Source organism: Nipponia nippon, unplaced genomic scaffold, assembly GCF_047370975.1.
Source record: "Nipponia nippon isolate SJK-2023a ecotype South Korea unplaced genomic scaffold, ASM4737097v1 scaffold_14, whole genome shotgun sequence".
Classification (NCBI taxonomy): domain Eukaryota; kingdom Metazoa; phylum Chordata; class Aves; order Pelecaniformes; family Threskiornithidae; genus Nipponia; species Nipponia nippon.
In genome coordinates this window covers 4423394-4448696 of record NW_028262330.1, presented here as the reverse complement: position 1 = coordinate 4448696, position 25303 = coordinate 4423394, and the positions used below count along the sequence as shown (strand labels likewise).

Sequence of the window (25303 nt, the reverse complement as noted above, 5' to 3'; positions counted from 1 at the left end):
TAGACTTACCTAAACATGGCTATTGTTTTGGGTTACAGCAAGGTGTGCGCTTGAGGCAGGGAGCTGTGCTGGTCTGGCTCCAGACGTGGCTGCATTTACCCCGGGCTCAGGAGAACCTCGGCCCTGCTTTGATTCAATCCACTGAACTGTGTTTGCAGGATCGATGTCGAAATGAAACATGAGCAGGTCTGAGGTTGCCGTGCCAACAGCCACTGTCACCTGCTCGGGGACAAATGCAAACTGCTTGTCCACAGAATACATAGTTTTTATATGTGTGCATGGAATTGCTAAAAACAAAACCATCAATTTTTATTTTTTAACATTTCCAAACGTTTTTACTGTCTAATCTGTTGCAAAGTGCTGGTGCTGCAAGTTCGGTCTTTTCTGGGTTAAAAGGAATGAGTGCCTTGCACGGGCTTTCATATGCTCCTTCTCTCAGTTTGTGGTTGTTGAGTTCAGCATTTTTGGTGTGTGTGTTTTAAGGAGTGATTCACTTATTTTTGCTCAGGGCTAGCTCAGTTTCAGCCAGGAGCAGGCCAAGGAGGATATGGGTTTGGTTTTGTAAAACCTCATCAGTGACTTTCAATTTGCTAATCCAAACCCAGAACTAAAGGGCGGCTTGGGTCCAGCTTCCAATTTATCTAAAATGAAGTGATTGAAAACCAAAGCTGAGGTTTGGGAACATGGATCTCCTTTTAACTGTCTCTCGCTCCATCATTTTATCTTCTCTTTGCAGAGAGAATGAGCAGGAGACTTTCTAAATAAGCATCAAATAGCAGAAAACTTTTGATGGTATCTTTTCTGATGACATGCTTTTTTCCTGATTGTGACTTATTTCCAGCTGGTTTCACTTTTTGCACAGCTCAGCAACACAGTGCTTTGGAGGTGTAATTGCTGGGGGGGAGTCTCAGCGTGCAGCAGATTTGCATCTGGTGCAACATGGGGGTGGTGGTACTGCAGTGCCGGTGGTACTGTGGTGCCAGTGGTACTGCGGTGCTAGTGGTACTGTGGTGCCAGTATTAGTTTGCTCACACCCAAGGAAGAGCCTGGGCTCTCCCAGGGGACACAAATGAGCCCTCGCAGTCCCAGCCACGCAGCCTCTCCCCAGGCCAGCCCTGCCCCTGATAAACCCGGGATGTAACTGAGCAAAGGGACATTGTCCCATTTTATGGCTGGGAAACAAGGCTGAAAGGCAGGAACAGTTTGCCCAAAGAGACACAGCAGAGCCAAACGCTGAATTTAGGGTTTCTAGCTCTTTTTCTGCTCCCTCTGACACAGGCTCACCTTTGCTTGCTGGTCTCAGGGCCACTGCTTGGCAGGGGTACTGAGGAGAGCTGTGATTTCAGCCCTATTCAGTGGCAGGGGGATCCTTTACGCTCCCGCATAGGCGGGCAGTGCACAATATATCCCTTTTGGCCCCTTTTTTCCCCATCTCTCCTGGTTATGCCCCTGCGTAAGTGGAGCAGAGCCCTCCGCGCAGCCCATCGCCCGTGGCGGGGAGCAGCTCAAACAAAAGAGTTCATGTCAGAGGATTTTATTTCCACTTCAGCATTTCAGATTTCTGAGAGCCTCCAAAACACAGTGCTGCAGTGTCTGCGAGCAAGCATGAATTGAACATCTGGTAAAGGTTAGGGTCAAACATATAAATGGGGGAAGCACAGCACATTTCATTAAAATACTCAATCTGTGACGTCAATTGAACTGATCAAGCCCTTCTGCGGTGCAGTTAGGGAACCATTAACTTTATCCAGTGGAGAGTGTTTATATGGAAAATATGAGGCCAGGAAGTTTCTCCTGATTGTGATATTAAGGCTATCAAAGGAGCTTGCTCTCCTCTTTTTTTTTTTTTTTAATCTCTACATGTTGCTTTTCCACCCTGTTACCGTAACACCAGCCTCTTCCCTGGCCCCTGTGGGGTGCCACTTGCCATCTCCTTGCCAGCCAAGCCACTGTTGCTGCCTTCTGCTTCTCATGGACTTGGATGCCACGGGAGCCTGTGAAGCTGCTCTCAGTTGTCCCATTTTGCAGGGAGTTGTGCGAGGCGGCTTCCTACCACACGTGCACGGATTGGCCATAGTCCAAAGTACACTTGGAAGAATTAAGATTAGGTTTAGGAGTGTAATAAAAAGATAGCTTCCCTGGGAACAAAATTTCTGCTCTTGCAGTTGTTTAAAAATCAAGACAGTACGTCTACACGGACCTAAAATATCAGGGGATCGGTGTATGACACCCTGGTGTGCCCACAGAGCACTTACAGTTGTTGGTCTTCTGCGTAAAACATTAAAGGCTTTAGGTTTTTCTCCAGTAATTCTGATTCATTCAAAGCCTGTTTGGTTCCTGCCAGGCAAGTAGGGGTCTTGATTTCTGTGCTCCAGGAAAAAAAAAAGCTGCCATTGAATGACTTGATTGCAGTGTCTGGTTCTTGGAAATCTGACCAGTGGTAAAGCTGGAAGCATTTGCTATGTGCCCAGGGAAACCTCCCCCCTCACCAGCTCCTCCTCGTTGCACTGCAGCCCAGCCATGCTATGGACATGGCCGTCCCACCGGGACATGCGGCTGTATTTCACTTGTGGCTGCTCATGGTTGAGCTTCTTAAGTTACTGTGATAGCACCAGGATAGGTGGTACCTCCTGAAGGGACTTCATGCTGCACCTCCCTAGACCCAGGCATTTGCCTTTGGGGATGGTGTGCTATGGATCTTCCTCTCTTGGACCATAACCTGCAGGTCCTCTCCCAGGACCAGTGGCCTGAGCATGCTCAGGACAACAGGGCTGGGAAATGGTGGGGCAAACGTCTGCCTTCTGACTGCCTTCAAGCAGGGCAGAAGTGGTTACATCGCTGGCTGGGTGTATTTTGTTGGCTGGCTGCAATTTGCTCACAGCTACAGGTTGTGCACCTTGGTCCTGAAGAGTAAAATCAGAGCAATTACTTGTGGTGTTTCCCAAAATATCTCTGAGAGTCTGCAGCTGTCTGGGGTGGGACCACCCTCTTAGGACAGTGCAAGATGGGCCTGTGTCTATTTTCCCACAGAGCAGGGGCCTGACCCATATTCCAAGAAAAACAAAATCATGAGACAAACATCTTCGCTTTTGCTCCCCAGGGTATTGGGTGAAAAAAGATGAGGATAGGGGAGGGGAACTGGGGCTGGGACTGGGAGCAGGTGGACTTCTCCCTTCTCCCCCTTCCCTCCTCCCTTCTCCCTCTGTTATTCAGGTGACTTAACAGCTCCTGGTACCTTGCAGCCAGGCTTGGATTTCGTCCTTGCAGCAACTAAGTGTCGCAATCACACGTGAAGTTTGTGGCTGTGGTGGGAACTGAGCTTCTGGATCCATCCATTTGAGTGTTGATCTCCTTTTAGCCAGTCCGTTATGTCCTTAGTTTTCCTGATGTCTGTCTATCAGGAAGGGGGTTTGATCCCTTGTTTTAAATCCTGGGTATATGTTCCTGTTGCTGAAGTCTTTTCCTCTAATTCTCTTATCTTAAAGAGATAGTCAAATCTCACTCCGACACACACCTTGGCAATGTTAGTCATGGGCCAGTTCAGCCTTGGATTTCTTGGAGAAAGGCCTCCAAAGCAACCTCTTCCTCCTTGGAGAAGGGGGCTCCCTGCAGGTGGGCTTTTTTCTTTTTTCTTCTTTTTAAACTTGAAAGAGCTTTTGTTTAACTTCTGAGTAAGCCCTTTACTTTCAGTGACCTGATCTCAGACACACAAACCAGCTGGGAAAACAAGAGAGCTGTAAAAGCAGCAGTCCAGCAAAGACACGGCTGAAACCATGAGAAAAATGGGTTTCTTGCCATGCAACTGGGTGGTCCACATGGAGCCTGAGTGTTGCGCTGAGTCTTGTGAAATTTAACACACCTCTGAGCACAAATATCTCCTCTGCAGGATCAGGCATCTCATTTACCTCCTGTTACCTCCCAAGACTCTTCCTAAAACCATGGGCTGCTGCTTTAAAACTCTGCCCTTTGTGAAGCTCAAGGACAGGAACTGGGGGATGGCTGCTGGTTGCCACCTGAGCCATGAGGATTTGTGGCTTCTTAGGAGGTTTCAGCCTTGGATCTGAAAAACACCCTTTGGTGCGAATCCAGCCAGTCAACCTCCAATGGCAGCAACCACAGGTATTGCCGCAGAAGACCTGGGCATGTAACACACTGAGGTGCCACTGAGCACAGTCCCTTCTGGTGGCCTGAGCTTGTAATGGCCTTCAGCGCAGCTGATCTGGCTCTCTGCCCTCGTGGCCCAGGTCAGGTCACCCAGACAAACCCGCCACCCATGGGGCAGTGTACCCCTTCCTCGCTATCCTGCGATCTCCAAGCGCTCCTGCTGCAGATCAGTCCCAGCACGTGGTGGCTCAGCCCTTCTCCTTCCCTGCTTCTCCAACAGCAGGGGCAAGGCAGGCTTGTCAGGGGGAGACTGACCCCTGCCCTTGGAAACAACCATCTCAAACACGTACTCAACAGAAAGGAGAGAGGATCTCTAGAAAGTGGTGGGATGTATGGGAAGCCCTAAAGCAAAACTGCTGTTATCTGTGAAAAAGATACATCCTCCACGCTTTTTCCACAGGAATCTGACCTTTAAATCCTTACACTTACAGACACACACTCATACAAATGAGCCGTTCTCGTCACTGAAGAACTGTCCATGTTTATGGGGCTTCTTGTACATTGCTATGTGGTTCAGGGCCATGCAGTTGGGGTTGGGATCACGCGCCAGCGCGGGTCATTCTAGACCTCTGCCTGTCTCCCTTGAAACAGTGTCAAGGGGCGAATGGACAACTCCTCTCCCCTCACCGCAGCTGTGAAGCTTGAGCATCCATTTGATGAGGCAAAGCACAAACCTTATTTTCATTTGTATGTGAAGCTCTTGAGGTCGTGATCCAGGATGGGTCAGCCAATGTGCTGTTTAAAAAGCATTACAGTATTCAAAATGAAATAATTTTTCCCCTTTGAACCACGGCAATCAACTGAAGTGCTTCCAGACCAGAGCCAACTGTTTGAAATTGGATATTTAATTTGTTTTGTGTAGTTTAGCACTGAGTCTCCATGTTGTCAAAGCAAAAAAAAAATCTTTCAAAGTCAAAAGGATTTGCCAAGCACGAGAATATTAATTTGCACTCTAATTAGCTGATCTGTCAGAATAAGAATGAAAACAACACTTGGCTGTGCTTAGTTTATTGAGGTGCTGCCCAAGCCAGGACAATACTGATGATGGAGTTCAGACTTTTCACGATCAGGAGGTTCAGCCATCGCTGCCCAGATGTGGCCCCCATGTAACTGAAGTGTGATCAGTGAAGTGACACCAGAAAAGAGCTTGGCATGTACCAGTCTCACATTGCACAAAGTTTTCCTTTGGTTTGGTTATGTCTTTGCACTGACTGGGTCTGTGTCGGCTGTGGATGCCGGGCTGCTGGAATGCCTCATTGACTCACAGTCAAAGATGGCACATAGCTAACAATTTGACTAGAGCTTAAGCTCTCAAAATTTCCTCTTTGGCCAAAATTTCCTCTTTGCTACATGAAGATTAAGTGTGCTGCTCATCAAAAGAAATTGCTGAGCAATTGACTAAAATTGTTGAAACGGTTCTCAGAATGTCATGTATTTGTGTCAATTTTGCTTCTGATTTGTCTCCACTGAATGACCCAATACACGGTTAAGTGCTACCAGGTAGTTAATGATGTACTTGAAAGCATGAAGAGAAGTGATTTTATTGACATCTGTATCAAGTTGGCCATCTGCTTGAAGATCTGGCAAACCAGGACCTCAGCGCTCACTTGGAGACAGGAAACACAATAGTTGTTTCCATACAAGATTTTCTACAGCAGCAAAGTAGAAGTAAATGCCAGCGAAAACAGGCGTGAGCCTCTGGCTGCAACCAGAGCAGCCGAGGGACCTTAGAGCCGAGGATGTACGCACCTGCATGGCTCTATCCGTATGTGCTCCCCCCTTTGGAACTAGTTTATTGACTTGCGGGCTGATGCAGATATCTGGCGATGTTTTTGTGGGGTCATAATTTATTTTGATCTCTACATTTCAGCTGCAGTTCCAAACTGGAGTGGATCTCATTTGTATCCTACCAATATATGCAATATATTTATATATTAATATATATAGATATATTAAATATATATTTAATTATTTATATTTAATTATATATTATACATAATTTAATTAAATATATAAAGTATAATATAAAATATATAATATATAAATGTATATAAATATATAATATATTATAATTATATAATAATAATATAATAATTATTATATTATAATAATATAATAATATTATATTATAATATAATATAATATGATATAATATGATATGATATGATATAATATAATATAATATAATATAATATAATATAATATAATAATAATAATACATAGTGTTAATAGAGCCATTTCTAGGGAAAAGCAACCTATCAGTGTAGAGCTCAACCAGAACTATGGCTATTGAATTGATTTTTCAACAAATCATGTAAAACTCTAAGCAGCGCCGGATTTCAAAACAGAACCATATTTTGGCAGGAGTTCACACAAATGGGTCTGTAGAGCGTCACAGGGGTTTCGTCCAGCTGGGCTCAGGTCCACAACTCTGAGGAAAGCTCAGGGCAAACAAGTCCTCATTTCATATTGTGCTTGTGAACATTTTCATGGTCACCTTCCCGCCACCTTGACTTCCACTTCAGCTCAGGGCTTTTTGGTCAGTCGAAGGATACATTTGACTTGAGTTCAGCTGAGTGTTCGCTCAGAGGGGTTGAAACACATTGACAGGAACTGAGTGAAACCAGAATGTTATGAATTAGCAGTAACAAGATGTCCGATGAATGACATCAAATCTTGACTGAAGCTAAGCCTACAGTGATATACAAAGAGCCAGAAGACAGATAGGAACCGCAGAGGAAGCCAAAAAAGAAACAATGCAGCAATGATAAGATAGCCACCAGGAGAGAACAATGCAAAAAAAGATTGGGGCTAAATTTGCAGCAGAAAACAGTGCCTGGTGCCAAGAAAGAAACCCAAGGAACATGGCAGGACTGACTGCGGTATAACTGATGGGTCTAGACAAGAGGGAGAGCCCAAGTGTCAGGAGCAAGGCTGGAAGGAGGAGGTCAGAGGCCCAAACCTCCCGATAGCATGGGGACATGGTTCCCTCTTCATCAGAGATTAAAAACTCCCAGGAAAAGACCCTTGCTAAAGACTGGAGTCCCGCTTTTGTCCAAGGGAATACAAAATAAAGAGGTGGGTGTGGAAGAAGCAGAGAGAGGAAAAAAAAAGCCTGGTGGTAAACAGAGTGGAAGTGGGTGAGGCAGGGGAACAGGATCCAGTTCAGACTGACACATCAGTTATTTATTACTGTTTGTATCCCCATATCTTACATCTCAAAAGGAAGGCAAAGGCTTTGTCCTCAAGGGCCGGTTATCTGCGCCCGAGGGCGGCTGGCAGCAGCGTGGGTCCCGTGACGAAGGGACCACGTCCCTGCGATGGAGGTGGCGCCAGGCTGACCTTGCGCGTCGGCTGCGAGGTGCGGCGATGGGAACGGGAGCTCGGGGCGCTGGGTTGGTGACAGGCTGCTCTCACATTTAACCTTTCCCTGTGGGCAACTGAACTAACTAAAAGAAATGCGGGTTGCTGTGAAGGAGGGAAAGAGAGGTGACAATGCCAATTAGGTTTGAACATAGTGGGAATGGCACAGTTCAAGGAATCCACCTCTGTTCAGCAAAACATGGAATCATAGAATGGTTTGGGTTGGAAGGGACCTTTACAGGTCATCTAGTCCAGCCCCCGTGTAGGCGTGTGCCTAGCTGCAGGCATCGAACAAGTCCTGCAGCCTTGACTGAGGATTAGGTATAAGCCTTTTCTGTTTTTCTGAATTAAACTGATGCTTTAAAAACTTTGTGAACTTGAAATCAGGGACAGCAAAGCCAGTCTTGCTCTAGTTTTTGCTCCCAGAGGCTTGTTGGCAAAATTGTACTCTCTGTACTTTTACAAAAGAAATCTAGGACATAATTATTTGAATAGAGAGCTATATGTGATAAAAATCTGTTTATACCACAACATCTCCAGCCAAATGATTGACGTATACATTTCTGTCCTTCCATTGATGTAACTTTTCAATTTCCTGTTGATGTCTAAGCTTGATTTATTTTTCCATTTATTTGGGTTTTACAAAGAGCACTAAAGAGCTTGGCACTTGGGTCTCTTTTTTTTTGTCAGTTCAACCCTCTTAGTCTCGATCGCTTCATTGTTTCTGCAAACAATGAAGAAGAGAGATGGAAAGAACAGCTGTGAACAGCTGGTTTGTTCACCAGGTGTCTGACTGGTATTCAAGTCTCCTCTTCTGGGGGAGGCCTGTATTCCCTGAAAAACCCTAAAGAAGATAAATTCAGAGTTCACTTTATTTGCTGCCTTCACACATGATGTGACACAGATTTGCAGGGGTCCTAGCGAGGAGCCTGAAAAATCAAAACAAACGAGAAAAGCTGCTTTGGGAAACGTCAGGGTTTTTTCTCTGTGGTTGCACCCCAGCTGAATCGAGCAGAGAACTCCGCAAGACCTTCTTAGGAAGATTTTGCCAAGTTATTTTTAGAGAACCCTCCCTCTTCTCATCATCCAGCTCCTCTCTGTCTTCTTCACCCAACATCATATTCAACAAAGCAGCGGTCAGGAGTCAGAGCTGGAGACCACGGGGTTTGTAGGGCCACTTCAGCAATGGCTGCTCACGACCATGGTGACTCTTGTGTTTTATTCTACCTGTGAACCTGCACACTTGGGCAAAAAGCCTCTACCTACTCCCAGCTCATGAAAGTCCTCCGATTCCTTGAAAAGTAGCTACGTGTTGCCAGTTGTCCCAAAGCAGCACAGTCTTGAAAGCAAATTGAGAAAAAGCAGATTGAATTCATACGCAAAACTGATTTATTGCCACAGATTTGTAACATGATCACACCAGCGCTCAAACATGCCCCAAGAATAGGGATGTACTCCTGACAGCCTGCCCCACGGAGGTTTATTCAAGGCAAACAGAAAGAGAGGGAAACACACGTATGCCACCCAGAGGAAAGATGTACAGATTTTGTGCCAAACAGAACTGGTGAACTGTTCAGCAGCTCTGTCTGCAATGGCAAATATTGGTGTGCGGCACTGCCCAAAGTGGGAGCCTTCAGGGCCTGACCTCCCCTCTCTCAGCCTGGGCACTGGAGTTTCTCCTGTACGCCTGTAGCACCTGACTTTTCTGGGAGGTCACCTAAGGGTGCCAGCACCTATTTTCCTCTTCCAGGCTGCAGCTGTGCTGGTGAGGAGGTTACCATCCCCAGCACACCCCCAGCTCTCGGCGCACCAAGAGCCTCTTGCTAACACACTCCAGGCTGCTCCGGCCACAGCGAGCCAGATCGGCAAAATCCTCATTTACTGGGAATGAGGAAAGAACGACTATAGCCCTTAATCTTCATAAGCAATAAAACAAGAAGCTGTAGCTCTCTAAAACAAGAAGCTATAGCTCTCAGTTTGTGATTTCTTGTATTAAGTGCTTTACTACCTACGATAATAATTGCATTTCTGGCAGCCGCAATGTGGTTAATAGCCCAAGTTCAGCTAAATACACATGCCTGAGCTGAACGCTGTGTGTGCCTAAATCCATCCAATTCAGCAAAGCATACGAGCATGTGCTTCAGTGCCAGGGAAATAAGGGAAGTGTATCCTTAAAGACTTGGCTACAGTTATTTGTGCAGCACAAACTCGGAATGGTGGAAAGCCTGGGATAGCTTACACGGCATAATTTTGCGTTTGATAGTAAATTCACATGGGGTAAGGAAAAGGAGATTCACTGAATTGGACGCAACCATGTCTGTGTCATTCTGATTTTATATCTGCATTATCTTGCTTAGCTCTTGCAGGAGATACATTATGGGACAGAAGAGAAACCAAGCGAGCAGCCCAGCTCCAGCGGAATCAAAACCCAATTTGAGTCTGCTTTACCCATGCGTGACCCATTCCAGGATACTTGCATTCAATATCAAACATTTTAATTTTCTTCCTCCTGTTTTTAAGTCATGTCACCATTAATAATGAGAAGGCATTTACATTTGCATAAGCTTCTCAAGCAGCCGAGGACCAGCGGACTAACTAAATATTTCACAGCACGTCAAACTAGATTTGCCAGTTCGAGGCAGTTGAGCTCTCATAGGAAAGTTACCTAGAGATGAAAAATAAGCATATTCCCTTTCTTCAGGTATTAATGCCCTATAGGCTCTCAGGCTACAGAGTGGCACTGACTAAAATGCACCTGTGCTCTGTTTATATCAGCCTAGTTACGCTGATAAAGTTTATAGAGATTTACCTCACGTGAAGAGTTGGACCACTTCTAAAATCAAGTCATAGGTTTTACCTTTCACATCAAATCTGTCTTCTTGGTTAACAAAAAAAGTCAATTAAATTTTAAACTATTCTATACGACCGTTCAGCATCACTTGAATGACATCCTACTGGACATCACGAAAGGGAGTGCTACCTGACTGCTACATCTCATGAATCCACTGGCGAGGGTGGAGCTCTCCAGCCCCTCAGTCCCCTCGTCATGTATCATCCTGGACTTGTGCACGCTCCTCTACAGGAAAATTAATTTTTTGCTTGCAAAATCCATACCCAAAGCAAATGTCACAGCACAAAATCAGATCCTTTTGGGTTTTGCTTCTTGCAGCACCTAACAGAGCCAGGCCTAATGCCAGCAGGGAGCTCGGGTAGGAGTAAACACCAGCACCCCATTTCTGTTTGATACATCTCAGCTGGGCCATGGGTTTGAGGGATGCATTTCACCTGGAGCTCTGAGACAAAGAAAAAGCACTCCGAAAAATAGCTGATCAGCATCTGCCACCTCATGGCAGCTGGTTTTATTTTACTGAGGACGAAATCCTCTCCAGCTGAGACTTTTCTAGTAAGTTGATTTGCAGATAAAGGAAATTGGATTTAAGTCAGTATGTTGCCTGGCTGGGTATAAAGGGCTGTAGGTGGGGAGTGCTTTCATGCATGTGGTAGCAATGGTGTCTAAGCTTTTGGGGAGAGGAGCTGAAGGTGTGCAGGCAATATTCATGAGCAATGCTTAACGCGGTAAGACTTGTCTTTGTTTTGAGCTTCTGACTTTTTTCAGCATGATTCAGGATATGCTCAACCTCAAGCGCTAGCTGTCTCTTTCACCTCTGTAGGACTATTCATAGTCTCAAAGTCGGACGTTTCACCAACTAATATATTTGTAGGTTTAGGGTCCCAGGAGGGAACTGCAATGCAAATAACAAAGTAGACTAGCTCTGTGTCATAATGGGTATTTTGTAGTTTTCCTTTTCATCTTCTTTCTTGAATTTCTATTCCTTTCTCAAAAGCAGCATTTTAATAGCTGTTTTCTAATGCCGTAGAGATCAGACGGATAACCAATGCACCTCTAAAGCAGGAAATGGTTTAACCACCGCACACAAATGCTTCCTGAGAGCGAGCGTGGCACAAACCCTGAACAATAACACTGGAAACTCCTTTCTCTCTTCAGATGCTGACAAAGGAGCGACACCACTGACCAAAAGGGCTGAAACAAGTCGAGGTCTCCTTCCCAGTGCGTGGTGCTGTGTCTTGCACCGAGGAACTCGCTGGAGCTCGGGGCCCGGGCGGTGCCCGTGGCCGCCCCCCGCCGGGCACGGCCGCCGCGGCGACCGGAGCCCCGGCTCCTCGGGGCTCCCTGGGCTTTGGATGCTTTCATAAGGAAAGCAATAGCACCTACCTGTGGTCAGCCTGAACGAGGCATGTGTAACGCTGCGGGGATAACCTTACAAAACCTGAGCTGAAAGAGGTCTGTAGGAAAGCAGGGGCATTAAGTCGTTATATTGCCCTGCACAACTTGTCGCGCTCTGCTTTGGTTGCTGTGAATTTAGGTGTACGGTGCTGCCAGGTCGTTCTCCCATGTGCTGCTGGGCTCCTGTCTATTCCTTCTCCCTTGCTATTTTTATTAGCACTGCTCAATTCCAGTCCCCAATCACCAAAGTTCTTAAATATATTAAATCTTGCACTACCAAAATAAGCAGGCAACAGGGGGGACCTGGGCAAGCAGCTCCTTGTAGCACAGGGAGGGGGTCCGAGCCCTCTTACACCCTGGCAGAGCTTGTGCTAGAGGAAGGCGAGACCCCAAAAGCCATAGGCTAAGCACGAACTCGCGTGTGTCCCCTTTACGAACACCAAACGCTGTTCAAGCAGGTGTTCGCAGCACCTCAGAGGCGTCCCCAAGGAGGAGCTCGGTGGCCGTGTTTCTGCCGTCGGTGTCTGCACATGATGTGTATAACAAATCTGCTTTCATTGGATTTGCTCCGGGCACTTGAGGTTTAGACTGTAGGTACTGGAGTAGCTGTGGTTTGGTTCCTGATCACACCACGTTTCTCCCCACTGCCCTTAAATCTCTGCAGTTTCCCTCCCAAGTTATGACTTCTTGTGTGAGGAAGGCGATGGACTTGGGCAGCTGCCGGCAGCCCATAAACATCCCCCTTCGCTGTCCCGGGCTGCAGGGACAAGGCAGGACAGGGTGTTACCCAGGAGGTAGGTCTGTCCTCTCTGATACCCCAGCTCAGTCCACTCATTGTTCTGTTTGAAATATGCTGGGATTGCCGTCATCCCTATTCCCCCCTTCCTTCATGCTGCACCAGGATTGAAGAGATTTATTTCCTAGGGGCTATTTTTAGCAATGACAGGGCAGTTAAGCCAATCAAGCCTGGCAGTGATGGTTATCTCGCTGGGTCACAGCTCCGAGGTGCAGCCGACTGAGATCGGGACAGTCGCGTCAAGCAGTGTTTTCTGCAGTGCGTGGCTCTGCCGGCGCTCTGGCTACTCAGGCTACACCTGGGAAGCAGCAGGGCTGGAAACCGCTTTCTGCTTCCATATGGCTGAGTCCAGCAGAGCCTTTTGGATATTCTGCTGTGTACATCCATCTCGATGCACTGTGCCACGTGTCACACTTCTGAGCTGCTGTGTCTTGGATCTGCCAGCCAAAATGCTTGTGTGATCAGCCCTGACCTGCTAGAGTCAAAAAGAGCCAGCACAGGAGGGACCTATTAGTTAACCCCTGCTTTAGATGAGATGAAGCTGTAGTTCCCTGCAGACTGATTTTTCTTCAGCTGTTGCCTGCAATCCCTTTGCTACTTATGCTGTAGTTGCTCTCAAATCAGAGCACTTGTAGCTCTCTCCCACTAGAGCCTCTGCCCAAGACTTTCTCTTTAAAATCTGTTTTTCTCTGATCATAGGGTTCTTTGCTGTTTTTAATAGCCTCTGAACTTCTGTACTGCGAAATTCACTGTACAATGACTGCAAGCAGAAAATTACAAAAAATACGTAATTTCTTTGTTATGAATATTTTATTCCCTCATCTCTCCTCCCAGTTGAACTGGGTGCTTGCAGAAGAAGAGGTGCTTTCAGTCCAGAAGTGTCTATAAATCCAGGTGGACAAAATAAGAGGAGGAAAAAAAAGAGGGAAGAACTGAGTATGGAGTTGCATTGGTGGCAGCTGGTGGCCTTGGGCCTCCAGCTGGGAGCTCTGGCCCTCAGGGTAGGCTTTTTGTCAGACATTAAACAATGGAATAGTGGAATAAATAAATAGCAGACTCCAGCTAATCCACTTCTAGAGGATATAGCAGAGGTTTTGTGCAACCCACCATCTCTCTGCTCTGGTACAGCCGGTCGCAGAGCTGGTCTGGCCTTTGAAGCAATTATAGCAGAGATAAGTTTTGGATGTCCGAGGGAAGCGAGTCCCACAGATGCTGTCTCACCTGCCGCTGCTAGAGCCAGCCTGCACGAACGCAAGGCAGCGCTTCGCCCTGACCATCAGCCAGGTTCCTAGCACTGCCTGGGGAAGCAAATGCACAACTTGCCTAGGGTTTTTCCTAATCCTCCAGAGCTCCTGAGACTCTCATTTGCTCAGGGGAAATGTGTACCTGCTCACTGCAGAGCTGGGGGAGCTGTCAGTATTCCATCAGCACAGGTGCGAACAGGGATCTGAATGATCTTTAAGAAAAGGGCGCAGGCACCAACAGCATGAGGAGGGTGAGATGGGGAAGGCTGGCAAGGGACGGTCAGCCATGGAGCTGTGGCTGCGGGACAGGCAGGAGGGAGTGCTGTGGGGCAGGGGAGGACTCAGGACACTGACCCCGGGAGTACTGCCAGCTTGCTGGACTGAGGCTCCACTATAAAAAGCCCCAGCATCCATGCAGATGAGGGTCCCGAGGCAGTGTGATGCTCCTGGGACAGGGGTGCTGGCAGGTGGCATTAGACCCTAGCAATCTTTGGGTGCAGGAATATCAAACAGTGAATGTCTACAGTCTGCCGGGACGTGGGCAGGGAGGAGGGAATAAGTAGCGGTATTGAGGCCAAATCCCCTTGTGGGCTTTAGACTCCAGACACAGGCTGCTGCGAGCAGCTCCGGCTCAAGGACGGGGCTTCTGGGAATACCACAGCGTAAATGTGAGATCTCCTTGCTGCAAACCAGGCCCTGGGTACAGCTTTCGGGAGGTGTTTTGAAAGTATGATATATTTTCACTCTAAGGCAGTGTTTTTAGAAGCTGCAGAGATATAGAGACGTGGAGGCTTTTCTCTCTCCAAGACAGCATGTCGGTGGCAACATGGAAGGTGGTGCAGTAATCTAGTCCCTGATTTTTACCTTTGAAAAGTCCCCCTAAAAGCTGGCATGATGCCTATCGAAGTTAAACACTTAATGTCATGTATCTCCCAGCTGCAATATTAGACACAAATCTGAAACCAAGCTAATAGCATAGAGGACTTTAGAGGAGGCAATTCAGGTTTGGCAAACTTGCTGGTACTAAATAAATGCAAGGGAGAAAAATCCCGTAAACTTTCTTCTCAAGCACAGGGCTGAGTTTTCAGAACCCAGGCTGCCATTTGAGGACTAGTTTAAAAGACTTAAACTAATGTAAAATCTCGTATCATCTCTCAATGTGTGAACTATTAGTATTTACTACTTTGGTACTAATTTTTTGTAGTGGAATGTGATTGAAATTTAAGATCATTGACCCTATTGCCTTTCAAAGGTGCTTGTGCTTCCGAGGCATTTTGGAAGGATTTTCAAAAGACTTAGTTTCCCAGCAAGCACTGAAACCAAATCCCAGTGCCAGTCGTCATTGCTGTGGGGGGAAGTGCATAATCAAAAGCCTTTGCCTGTCTTGAAAAATCTCAGCCTGATCGAAACTACACCGAACAGCCAAATGCCAGCTCTGCTTCAGGCACGGCACACAATGTGCAACACGCACACAACATGAGGGTCCCGCCAATGTGCGTCTTCAGTACTGTGGGGTTCCCTCCTCCCTGCTAAGTGCGCCTCTTGCAATGCCAGGCGTGGGATTGCTTCTTGATATGAACTTCTCTGCTGAAGAGCCATGAGGGCAGACAGTGGGGAACATAGACGATGTTGGCCTTAAAACAAGCGGCACGCACTGAGGTCTGCGGCAGCAGGGTGGCCCCATGACATGTTTCTTACAGTTTAGACATGCCGGATTGGATTCCTGCTGACACGTAAAGCCCTTTTCCACAGCTCTGGCAGTGCTAAGAGCTGGAGCAGTCTAATCTCTTCCTAAACCCCTCCTGTGCTGTAATGCTGACCAAAACCTTGGAGTTTTGTGTGGAAGTGGCAAGCATGCTGACGTAGGGTCTGTGGCACTTGTTGGCATCACCTCCTGCCCTTGCCGTCTGCCTTCCTGCTATCTTATATGGTGGTACCCACTGGGGTACCACTTTTTTTGGACAAGGGATGGTCTCTCTAGCACAGTTTTCCATGGAAACAAGCAAGCAACGTGTGGCAACTATACGTGCGTCTCTACTTGCTCATCAGCTTTGGAGATATAAATCTGAAAGATGCAAAAAGTACTTGGAGGTTTTGTGGCTGGGCAGCCTGGCACTGCTCCCAGGCAGGGGACAGCCATGTCACAAGCTTGACCTTTTTTTAGCAAGCAGAGGGTCCATATAGGAAAAGAAATTAGTGGTGCCCAGGCTACAGGAATGCCCCAGTTGTGTTGCACCTTCTCGCATGCAGGAGGCTCGAAGGGGATGGAGCAGCCTGCGGGAAGCAGGCTCCTACAGCTCAGTTTGTGCAAGGACTGGCTGGGCAGTGTGTGATACAGTGGTGTGTGACGTGTCCCAGTAATCCTGATACGGAATTGGGTAATAAAAGTCTTAAATTCACTTTAAAAGCCCTTCTATAACACTAGGGCAGGGCAAAAAGGTCTTAGTCAAAATCAGAATCAGGCTCGCTGGATTTTGAGAAAAGTTGCCTTGCGAATGACTTTCTCCCTAATTCACCTCTGTGTTCATTTACTAATTACACAGCTTGGTTTTCTTCAGCCCACAAGCCCAAATGCACTTGTAGAAGGGAGGTTCTGCAAAATGCCCTTAGAGGAAACCCAGTTTGGTACCTGCCTGTCAAGGAAAGAGGTAGTCCCTGCGCAAGGGCGATGTTTTCCTGTCAATATAGCATTCAAATTTAGCTTCTGCCGCTGTAGGCAACATGGCATTAAAAGAAGGAGCTTAAGTTATTAAACTGAGCTGCTTTAATCATCCAGTTCAGGGAAATCCATTGCTACAGGAGACCCGAGGATTAATGTATTTTTACCGCAAAGCCAATACATCTATTCTGATTAGTTAGCGGTCACTCCCTCGTGCATATGAAACTTCATTCTCTGGGTTTGCACCCAATAGTATGGGACCAAATGGAGTTTTATTTGGAGATTGACCCTGTTACCTTGAATCTCATCATTCTGGTAGCTAGTTATGTTATTTTGCTTCTGGTTTTCCTGATCTCCTGCGTGCTCTATGACTGCAGGGGGAAGGATCCCAGCAAGGAATACGCTCCCGAGGTCCCTGCAGAGACCCAGCCTCCCATCCAGCTGGTGGTGATGCAGCAGGGCTCCCCCGGCACCCGCTGGGCAAAGGGGCTCGTTTCTGCCTACGAAAACTCCTCTGACCTGCCAGGGAAAAGGACTACTGTTGTGTAAGGGGACCCTGCCTCGGAGCTCTGGTTTCTGCCGATCAGCTTGCCTCGTCTGCTATGTTTACTCTCCGTTTGCAAAAGGATAACGCATTCACAAGGTAAGTTGAGACGCTGATTTATTTGATACAATGCCATTGCTAAGGGAGTCGTTTTATGTTCAGCTGTGTTCTGCATTGATACAGGCTTGCAGTCCTGCCTGCATCCATAGAGACTCATTTCCATTTACGCTGCTGCTGCCTTGCAGCCCACTGGCAGTCGGAAGCAGTGACGCTGTTATCCACTCGGGCGCTGAAGAAGGGCCTTGGTTTAATCTTGAGTCGTGCTTGGTACTGTTATTTTTGCAGGAACACAGTGTTGTTCAAAGCATCCTAACCCTGACGGGCTGAGCCGCGCTGCCCTGCAGCCTCGGCACATCTTCCTCGGCCGGCAGAGTGCAAATGACCTTGGTAGGCTGTTTATCTGTCCAGTGAGAAAAGAAACGCTGAGGATTTTAAAAGGATAGAGATAGTGCCTTTCTGATAGAAGCCAGCTGCTGCTCCCATCAGAATTTAATACTTTCCATGTTGTCTGTAAGGTCCCCAGAGGGACCAAGACAGGCTTGGCGCTTATTTTCTGTGGGTAGAACATGAGCTCTGCTCTTACAGGGCAGAGTACCCCTTGCCCCGCACAAATCCCCTGACAGGATACAATATGCTTCCTGGAAAAGCTGGGTACAGTGCCTCCTGCCCGAGGGAAAGCGTGAACCGGGGTAAGTTTACCAGTAATGTGATACATGTGAGTCATTGCCGCCGTCTGCCCCGCTGAAACAGGAATTTCTGACCCTCTGCAGCAAGGGCGACCTACGTCCTGGCTTTCAATGTGCGTCTCCACGTGTCTGACCCTGCCTCTCGCCCTGAGCCTTCCTTCAGCTGCATCGTGTTCCAGCTGGGCCACGTGAAGGCTGTTGTTATATCTCCAGTAAATCTAATGTTATCTGCATCAGCTCCCATTATTCTTCCATAATTTGGAAGCTATAAGCTAAAGGCCTTTTTGGCTAACAAGTTTCTTCCATGTCTTGCTGGTTTGAAGGGAAATGGGTTTGTTGTTTTTTTGTTCTCCAGGTGAAGCACAAAGGGACAGAGACAAGAGGGATGTTGATCTTGTAGCCACTGAAGTGTAGATATTCCCGAACAGAGCCAGCTTGGGTCCTGCTCTGTCCCCATCAGCCTGGGCTGCAAAACCCACCTGAGAAACTGGGAAGACAGTGGCCTGGTTGGTCCCTGATGCATCCCATGCTGGCAGAGATGCTCTGTCACTGGTGGCCAAACCAGCTTTTTAAAACAAATTTGGCTGCAGGGAATTCATGGCTTAAGTTGGTTTGTTCTACCCAAACATGCTCATGATTTAGCAAAAAGCTGAAATTTGTTTTCTGGAATCCTAAGATGGGATGCTTAACGCCAGGTTATTGTGTCCATCTAGATAGTGCTTGAGTTACTGTGTATGGTACTCTCTAACTGGTGGATTTTAACTGGCTGTTAAGGGAAAAATAGCACTGGACCCACACGTTGCAGGTGTCTGCCCCATATGCTATTTTATACCATCTTAATGTGAAGTACCCACAGAGTCCTATAGAAAGCTTTAGTAAACACGGTGAGATTTATTACCTGTCTACATCGGGTGTCGTGGATGACTCACTGGATCCAGGTCCTAATGCCTTCAGGACAGGCATTTTAACTACTTCCAGAAATAAAATGCAGTGAATTTGAACCACAATTGAACAAAGCTGTTGGCTGGATTGTGTGGTTTGTACTCCAGCTGGGTAGTAACCGGCCGCCTGTGCCACAGCCCCAGACACGCTGATTTGTGCATCAGCTGGCAGAGCACCCTGGCACTGGCAAAGAAATCTCAAGATACGGAGTACCTTTATATTTATCTGTATTAAAAAAAAAAAAAAGGCAGCCAGAATGGTTAGTGGTTTTTCTTTTGGTTTCTAAATTCTTGAACATGAACCCAGGTTTTGTTTTTGAGCTGTCCTTTGCACCCCTGCGAGTTACAGGTACGCCTGGTTTTGGAAGGAAGCCAGAACTGGAAGGAAGGCTCCTGAGAGCTGGGTGCTTGAGTAAACCTCTTGATGTGATGAAACTGGTAATAAATTAGAAGTTGGTGACATGATCCTCTGCCACATACCATACTGAAATAATTATGTTGAATGTCTTGTTTCGGTTATTTAACACTGAAAAAGTGCAATTAGTTAACTGCAAGTTGTAGCTGCTTTGGCAAAATTTGGCAGTGATGAAGCTGCTGGTACGTTATGGCCACTGTCTCCCACGCAGGCCAGTGTTATCTTTCCTTGGGCTCTCCTATCTGCCTTATCGACAGCTTGTAAGCTCTTTAAAGCTTTTTGTGTGTTCATTTATCATCTAACATGCTAGGAGCCTTCTCTGTGATAAGGGATCCTTGGTGTTAGGGAACAAAAATAATCATCTTTGCTAAGAAGACCTTGGGGGGGACTAAAAAGAGCTCAAAAAGATCACAAAGAGTGTGGCACAGCTGGTTTCTTTGCTGATGGTGAGATGTCATATCAGATGCCCCAATGCCAGCAGAAAAGCTCTGCGGTTCTTTGGTGAAGGTCATGCAAATAACGTAACGACACCATGACATGTCTGCCGTACCTTTGCCACCGTGTTTGTTTATGTAAGTAATGCATGCAGAGATAGAGACTTGCAAGGCTGTGTTAATGTGTTTTAGATAGCTGAAATGCTCCAGATACGTAGTTCTCTGTAACAGCAAACCTTTTGTGTACACCAACCACAGACTCTTGGCTCCTTGAAACTCAGTGGCAAAGCTGTTGATTTTGGCGTGGTCAAGTTTTCTTCCTTAAGCGTTAGGAAGTGGGGCTGTAGTGCCGCAGGCGGTGCCAGGGGAGGCTGCAGGCAGGGGAGCAGTTTCTGGGAGCACAGTGTTTGCTTGTAGGGAGATTTATCAGTTGTGATAGAGTTGGTGGACTCTGCCCTGAAACGTGGAGGTAAAAGCGGCAAATGACACTTTCCTCCTGACAGTATTTCTAAACAGGGGGTAAAATCCCCTTCCATAAAATGAGAGGCTAAAGTTCACCAGGTCTTTGCCTTCCCAATGGGAATAAAATGGCTTTCTTAGTTTTGTCTATACTAGAACAATATTGGTGTATAAAGCAGTGAGAGAGCACTTCGATATGTACAGAGAATTGCAAGTAATCCAGTCACTGGAGTGAGATTACTGCTCTGTGGAGGTCCCTACTACCACGCTTTACTTAATGACTGTGGCAGGATTAATGCATGCAAATGAGCTTTTATCAGGCCAAGCTTGCAGGAAATCACTCTCGAAGCTGCGGTCCCTCGAGTGCTTGCAGTTCTCTGCCATGTCCTTTGCATCATTGCAAGAAAACGGGCACGAATATTCTCATGGCAGTGCACCTATTCTCCCTAAATTGTATGGTGTAAAATGCACATCCCTTGCTGGAGTTCACAGGGTACAAAAAGCATCCTGAAAACAGGCTTTGCTGGTGGCCATACCAGACCAAGCCATGTGGTGGAGTTCTGCAGGGCCAGATATTTCCCTTTGAGATGTCTGCAGCATCTTGCAAGCTCTAGTCCACAGCTGGCAGCATGGGGAAGGCGCTGGGATGTTATGCTGTTGACACCTACAGCTGCAGTGAAACAGCACTTGTGTAGCACTTTGCATGTACTCTGTATCTGGCTCTTCCATCGCTGTTCAGTTGATCGCGGCTTTGTGCCTTGCTTAAACTTGACTGCGCCTATGTAGATGTGTGTTTTGCCTGGAGGGTTAGGTAGTATTTTAAGACCTGGATATCTAGCATAGAAATACTGTTTTGAAGTAGGTGCCATTTGCAAATGAATAAGATGCTGGTAAAAATTGTGTTAACGTTTATTCAGAAGCAATATGAGTTGGAGAGCACTGGATGGATAGACAAGGATTTAGGAAATACGCTCTGTTCCCAGTTCTGCCCTTGGCTTATGGGGCACCCTTGGGCAGCTCATGTTCCCATTGTGCTTCTCGCCATGTGTCTCTGCTCCACGTTAGTTTTCTCTGTTCTTCTGCCCTCTGCACTGAGATTTCCCTCTCTTGGATGTTTGTGCAGTTCATAAGGGGGTTACAACACAACTGGCACACAGGGGCTGCACTTGAATTTCACTCTATGAACTAACCCCAGTAGAATCAAAGAAAACAAAATAAAATACACTCCAACAAAAAATGGGCAGAGCAGGTGAAGTGAAGTTGATGAACAAGCCACGGTAAATCTGGGGAAACCATGGACCTAGAGCCTTAAGACACTTGCTTTGAGTGAGCTACAGTCATCGTGGCTGGCTGATGATCTGTAGCTCTGTGGTTAGAAAGGAACTGAGTGGTGGTGGGAGGATTTATTGCTGTTCTGCAGGAAGCAGGAATTCAGTCTGCACTGGCTCGCTTTCAGTCGGCTTTAGTGCCCTTTTAAAGTTACATATTACGGCTTCTGTAGAGCCTTTATTAAAGGGTTTCACAGAAACAACAGGAAAAAAAAAAAGATTTCTAGATTTCTCCAACATTAATTCAAGTCAAATGTGTCATTAAATTCACTGAAAATACATCTTTCATGCAAGCCTGTTCCACTGTAAATATACTGTCTAAGCCTTCAGATTTTTTTTTTAAATCCCTAATAAGCCACTATGTATGAGTAGAGGATTAGCCCAGACAGACTAACCCATATTCACAAGGGAGAATTCCTTTCCATGCAGTGAATTTTTTTGAATTTGAAAAGGGATAAATCTTTTCTCATTTTTTTATTAGCACATCGTTCTTAGGGTGCAAATGCTCATCCTCTGATAGTGCTAAGTATAGAAGCACAGTAACACGTCCAAGTCAAAACTCTTTGGCTGTAAGAAGAGCTTAAGAATAGTTTTTATTGCTTAGAACCACATCACCTTGCGTTATCAGCTATTCAGCTCACAGGATGTTGGCGCTTTGGTGGGAATGCCAAGAGGTAAGAATTGATACCGGGTGTTTAATTGGAAACGCCGTTCTTCCAGCCACGAGCCAATACTACTTTGTGCTTAGGGGAGCCTTACAGCCCAGTGTGCCGTCTCTGGATGGATTAAAAACTGCAAGCCCAAGTCTCATAAGCTACCTTTGTACTTTTTATAAGGCAAAGCATTGACCTGTGTCTCCTGGTCCTGCTCCAGTCCGACTGACTTTGTGACTCTCCCAAGTGCATGACTCCCTGTGCTGAATCTGTCCCATCACGTAGGATCTGGGTGTTGAAAGCAAATGTGTGTGTCCTGCTGATGTCCCTAGGGGACTTCTGCAGCCTGTACCCAAAACAGTTGCATTTCAGTGGTGGATGAAATGACAGCCAGAGCCGTAGCGAGGATACACATGAGGAGAGTGTGAAGGATGGGGGGGACACACACTGGAGTCTGCTGGTGGTTGCTGCTGCCCAGGAGGAAAGCGGGTGGACTCCTGGGGCAGCTGGAAGGACTCTGAGGTGGAGATCTGGTCCTTCGTGCTTGAGTGATAGAAAGCTAAATTAATTGTTTATAAATAAATTGCTGTGACATTCACAGCAGAAAGCTCTCTAACTTAAGAAGAGAAAATCATACCAGAAATACAAAAAATGGGAAAATTGGAACAGATGTCATCTCTAGCTTCTCTTCCAACTCCCAGTATTGTCTCCCTCTCGTGTGCTGGTTTCCTTGGAGACACTGCTGCTTAGTTTCCCTCTCTAATAATGACTCTGTTTGACGTTAACCTTTCAAAGAGGTATTTCCACCCTAACGTGACAATCCCAGTGCTGTTTTTGGAGGCAATACTTGTCACGAGGCATCTGAATCCAGCATCTGATCACTCAACCCAGGCTGCGGATGGGTCAGTCTCTTCCCAGATCTGCAGCAGATGCTCTGTGTGGGCAAGGAAACTGTGCCCTAGTTTCTCCATCTGTTAATGGCAGTAATAATTGTTACACAACTGGGGTGTTGGGTTGATTTAATTAATATTTATGAAGGATCATGAGCTCCTTTCACAGGCGGTGCTATAGAGATATTGTTAATTATGAATGATTATATATTTGTGTCTCTTCCTGAGCGTATCGGAGACTTGGACATATTGTTTAAGCACCCACATTTCACACTCCTTCAGTATTGAAGCTTATTGTGTCCACAGGATAGCTCTTTATTACCCTAAAAATACACTGAACTTAACTGCTATCAACTTCACCATGAGCAAAGAATATAGGCTTTAGCATCCACCTCTATTTGTATTAATGATATTGCTTAAATCATCAATATTTTCATACAATTTTGTAGAATCATAGAATCGTTTAGGTTGGAAAAGACCTTTAAGGTTATCAAGTTCAACCGTTAACCCAGCACTGCCAAGTCCACTGCTAAACCATGTCCCTAAGCACCACATCTCCCCATCTTTTAAATACCCCCAGGGATGGGGACTCAACCACTTCCCTGGGCAGCCTGTGCCAGTGCCTGACAACCCTTTTGGTGAAGAAATTTTTCCTAACGTCTAATCTAAACCTCCCCTGGTCCGACATGAGGCCGTTTCCTCTTGTCCTATTGCTTGTTACTTGGGAGAAGAGACTGACCCCCACCTTGCTACAGCCTCCTTTCAGGTAGTTGGAGAGAGCGATGAGGTCTCCCCTGAGCCTCCTGTTCTCCAGGCTACACAACCTCAGCTCCCTCAGCTGTTCCTCATCAGACTTGTGCTCCAGACCCTTCACCAGCTTCATTGCCCTTCTCTGGACGCGCTCCAGTGCCTCAATGTCCTTCTAGCGAGCCTAGTTTTATCCCTTTCCCCCTTCAAATCTAGTTTAAAGCTCTTCCAGTGAGCCCTGCTAACTCCTGTGCAAAGATTCTTTGCCCGCTTTGAGACAGGCGTACCCCGTCTGTTGCCAGCAGGGGTATTTCATTAGGTAATATTGTTGAAGAGAAGACAGCAGCAGCCTTAGCTTGCTAGAGGACACACACTTCGCCTCTCCTGAGCCTGAAGGACAGGTCCCTCAGCAGAGAGAAAGGATCTGTCTGAATGTCAGTAGGTTCTGTGCTTGGGGCAGCGCAGGGATGTGGTTTGCTATCTACGTGGCTCGTGGCGATGTTTCCATTGACTCATTTCTCATCAGCCACCAACAGCTCTGCAATTCCCAGCCCTTCAGGCAAAGCACGCGGGTTACGATGGCAGATAAGGTGTGAACCCAGGGACATTGCAGGGAAAGAAAAGCTTTTTACTGAGATAGGAATAGTATTTTATCACTTTTCAGGGCGTTAGTTTTAGACCAGGTTTACGCTGGAACCAGGGTGGTTTAATAATGAGTGGGTGTTTTTATTACTAGCAAAACTTCCAATGCAGACATGATTACACCAGGAAAAAGTAATTTGATAATAAGCTGTATTTTGCTTGCTGAAACTACATGTACTAACTTGGCAAATAACCTCCTTAATTAATTGAAGCTCTGTTTATGGTTGATGGAGAGAGACAGCTTGTAGGGACATGCCATCAAGTCTTTTCTAGTGCAGACAAGGCCCTATAAAGCTGCATTTTTATTTATATACCTCTGCAGAATTGAACATCGGGGCAGTGCTTGTAAAGCCAAGTGTTTTGTCCCTGGGGTATTGAACAGAAGGCAAATCTTTGGCATTGGGAGGCTTCGTGTTTGTTTTGGGAAGGAGAGCTGGCAGGGATCCCGATGCTAACTCTGAACATCTGAGGAAAAGGCTGGCTGGAAAGAATTATGTCGTGACGCAGACAGGGGAAAGCCAGGAAATTCGAAGCCAGGACAGAGACTCCTACCTTAACTCGTTCTTGCATGGAAAAAATAATTGTGAAGTGTTAACACCACATCCTTCGGACACATATTTATGAAACGTGCTGGTGTTTAAGAGTTCCTTGGGAGGATGGAGGTTTTTACCAATTTGTTGTGGTAGAGGTTAGAGAACCGCTTGGACAAGCGGGAGCTTTAAGCCATAACTGGAGGAGAAGATATGGATCATCACTGTCAAGTCTGCGTGTGTTTGCAACTGTCTTGGCAGGGTTTTTTGGCCTGGGAGGACACATGCTGCTCTCCTGTTATCACCTCTATAGAGTTGAAGGGACAAAGGATCCTTTTTCTTTCTCTCCAACTTTGTCTTGCCAGCTTTACAATGTGGCAGATCCCAGGGGTTCCCTTCTCTTGTGATTTTGTGTTCTCAGTATTACAAAAGTCTATCTGCTTCTTGGGGTGACAGTTAAACTGCCATTAGGAGGATGTAAGATACTATCGCGGGCTGCTTA

At 46.5% G+C, this 25303-nt stretch overlaps 3 protein-coding genes across 5 annotated transcripts in view; all 3 read left to right on the top strand.

The window, feature by feature from the left end:
- The window catches only part of TMEM100 (transmembrane protein 100), a 64202-nt gene extending 47218 nt beyond the window's left edge, over positions 1-16984 (top strand). Inside the window, exon 3 of the mRNA XM_087750447.1 lies at positions 16850-16984. The gene's annotated coding sequence lies outside the window, so the exon portion shown is untranslated. The remainder of the gene's footprint in view (positions 1-16849) is intronic.
- Positions 16692-17021, top strand: SMIM36 (small integral membrane protein 36). Its single transcript, XM_087750448.1, has one exon. The coding sequence runs from the start codon at positions 16692-16694 to the stop codon at positions 17019-17021; it is 330 nt and encodes a 109-aa protein (XP_087606574.1).
- MMD (monocyte to macrophage differentiation associated) overlaps positions 16993-25303 on the top strand; it is a 45295-nt gene continuing 36984 nt past the window's right edge. For all 3 annotated transcript variants that reach the window (XR_015703126.1, XM_087750442.1, XM_087750439.1), the window contains exon 1: positions 16993-17115. Coding sequence is in view for 2 of the 3 variants with exons in the window: in XM_087750442.1 (XP_087606568.1) it covers positions 17075-17115 (41 nt within the window). In the remaining variant the exon portion in view is untranslated. The remainder of the gene's footprint in view (positions 17116-25303) is intronic.

Bases quoted from the DNA above. Each gene is read 5' to 3' on its own strand.
- SMIM36 (XM_087750448.1), top strand. From the start codon at position 16,692: ATGAAACTTCATTCTCTGGGTTTGCACCCAATAGTATGGGACCAAATG.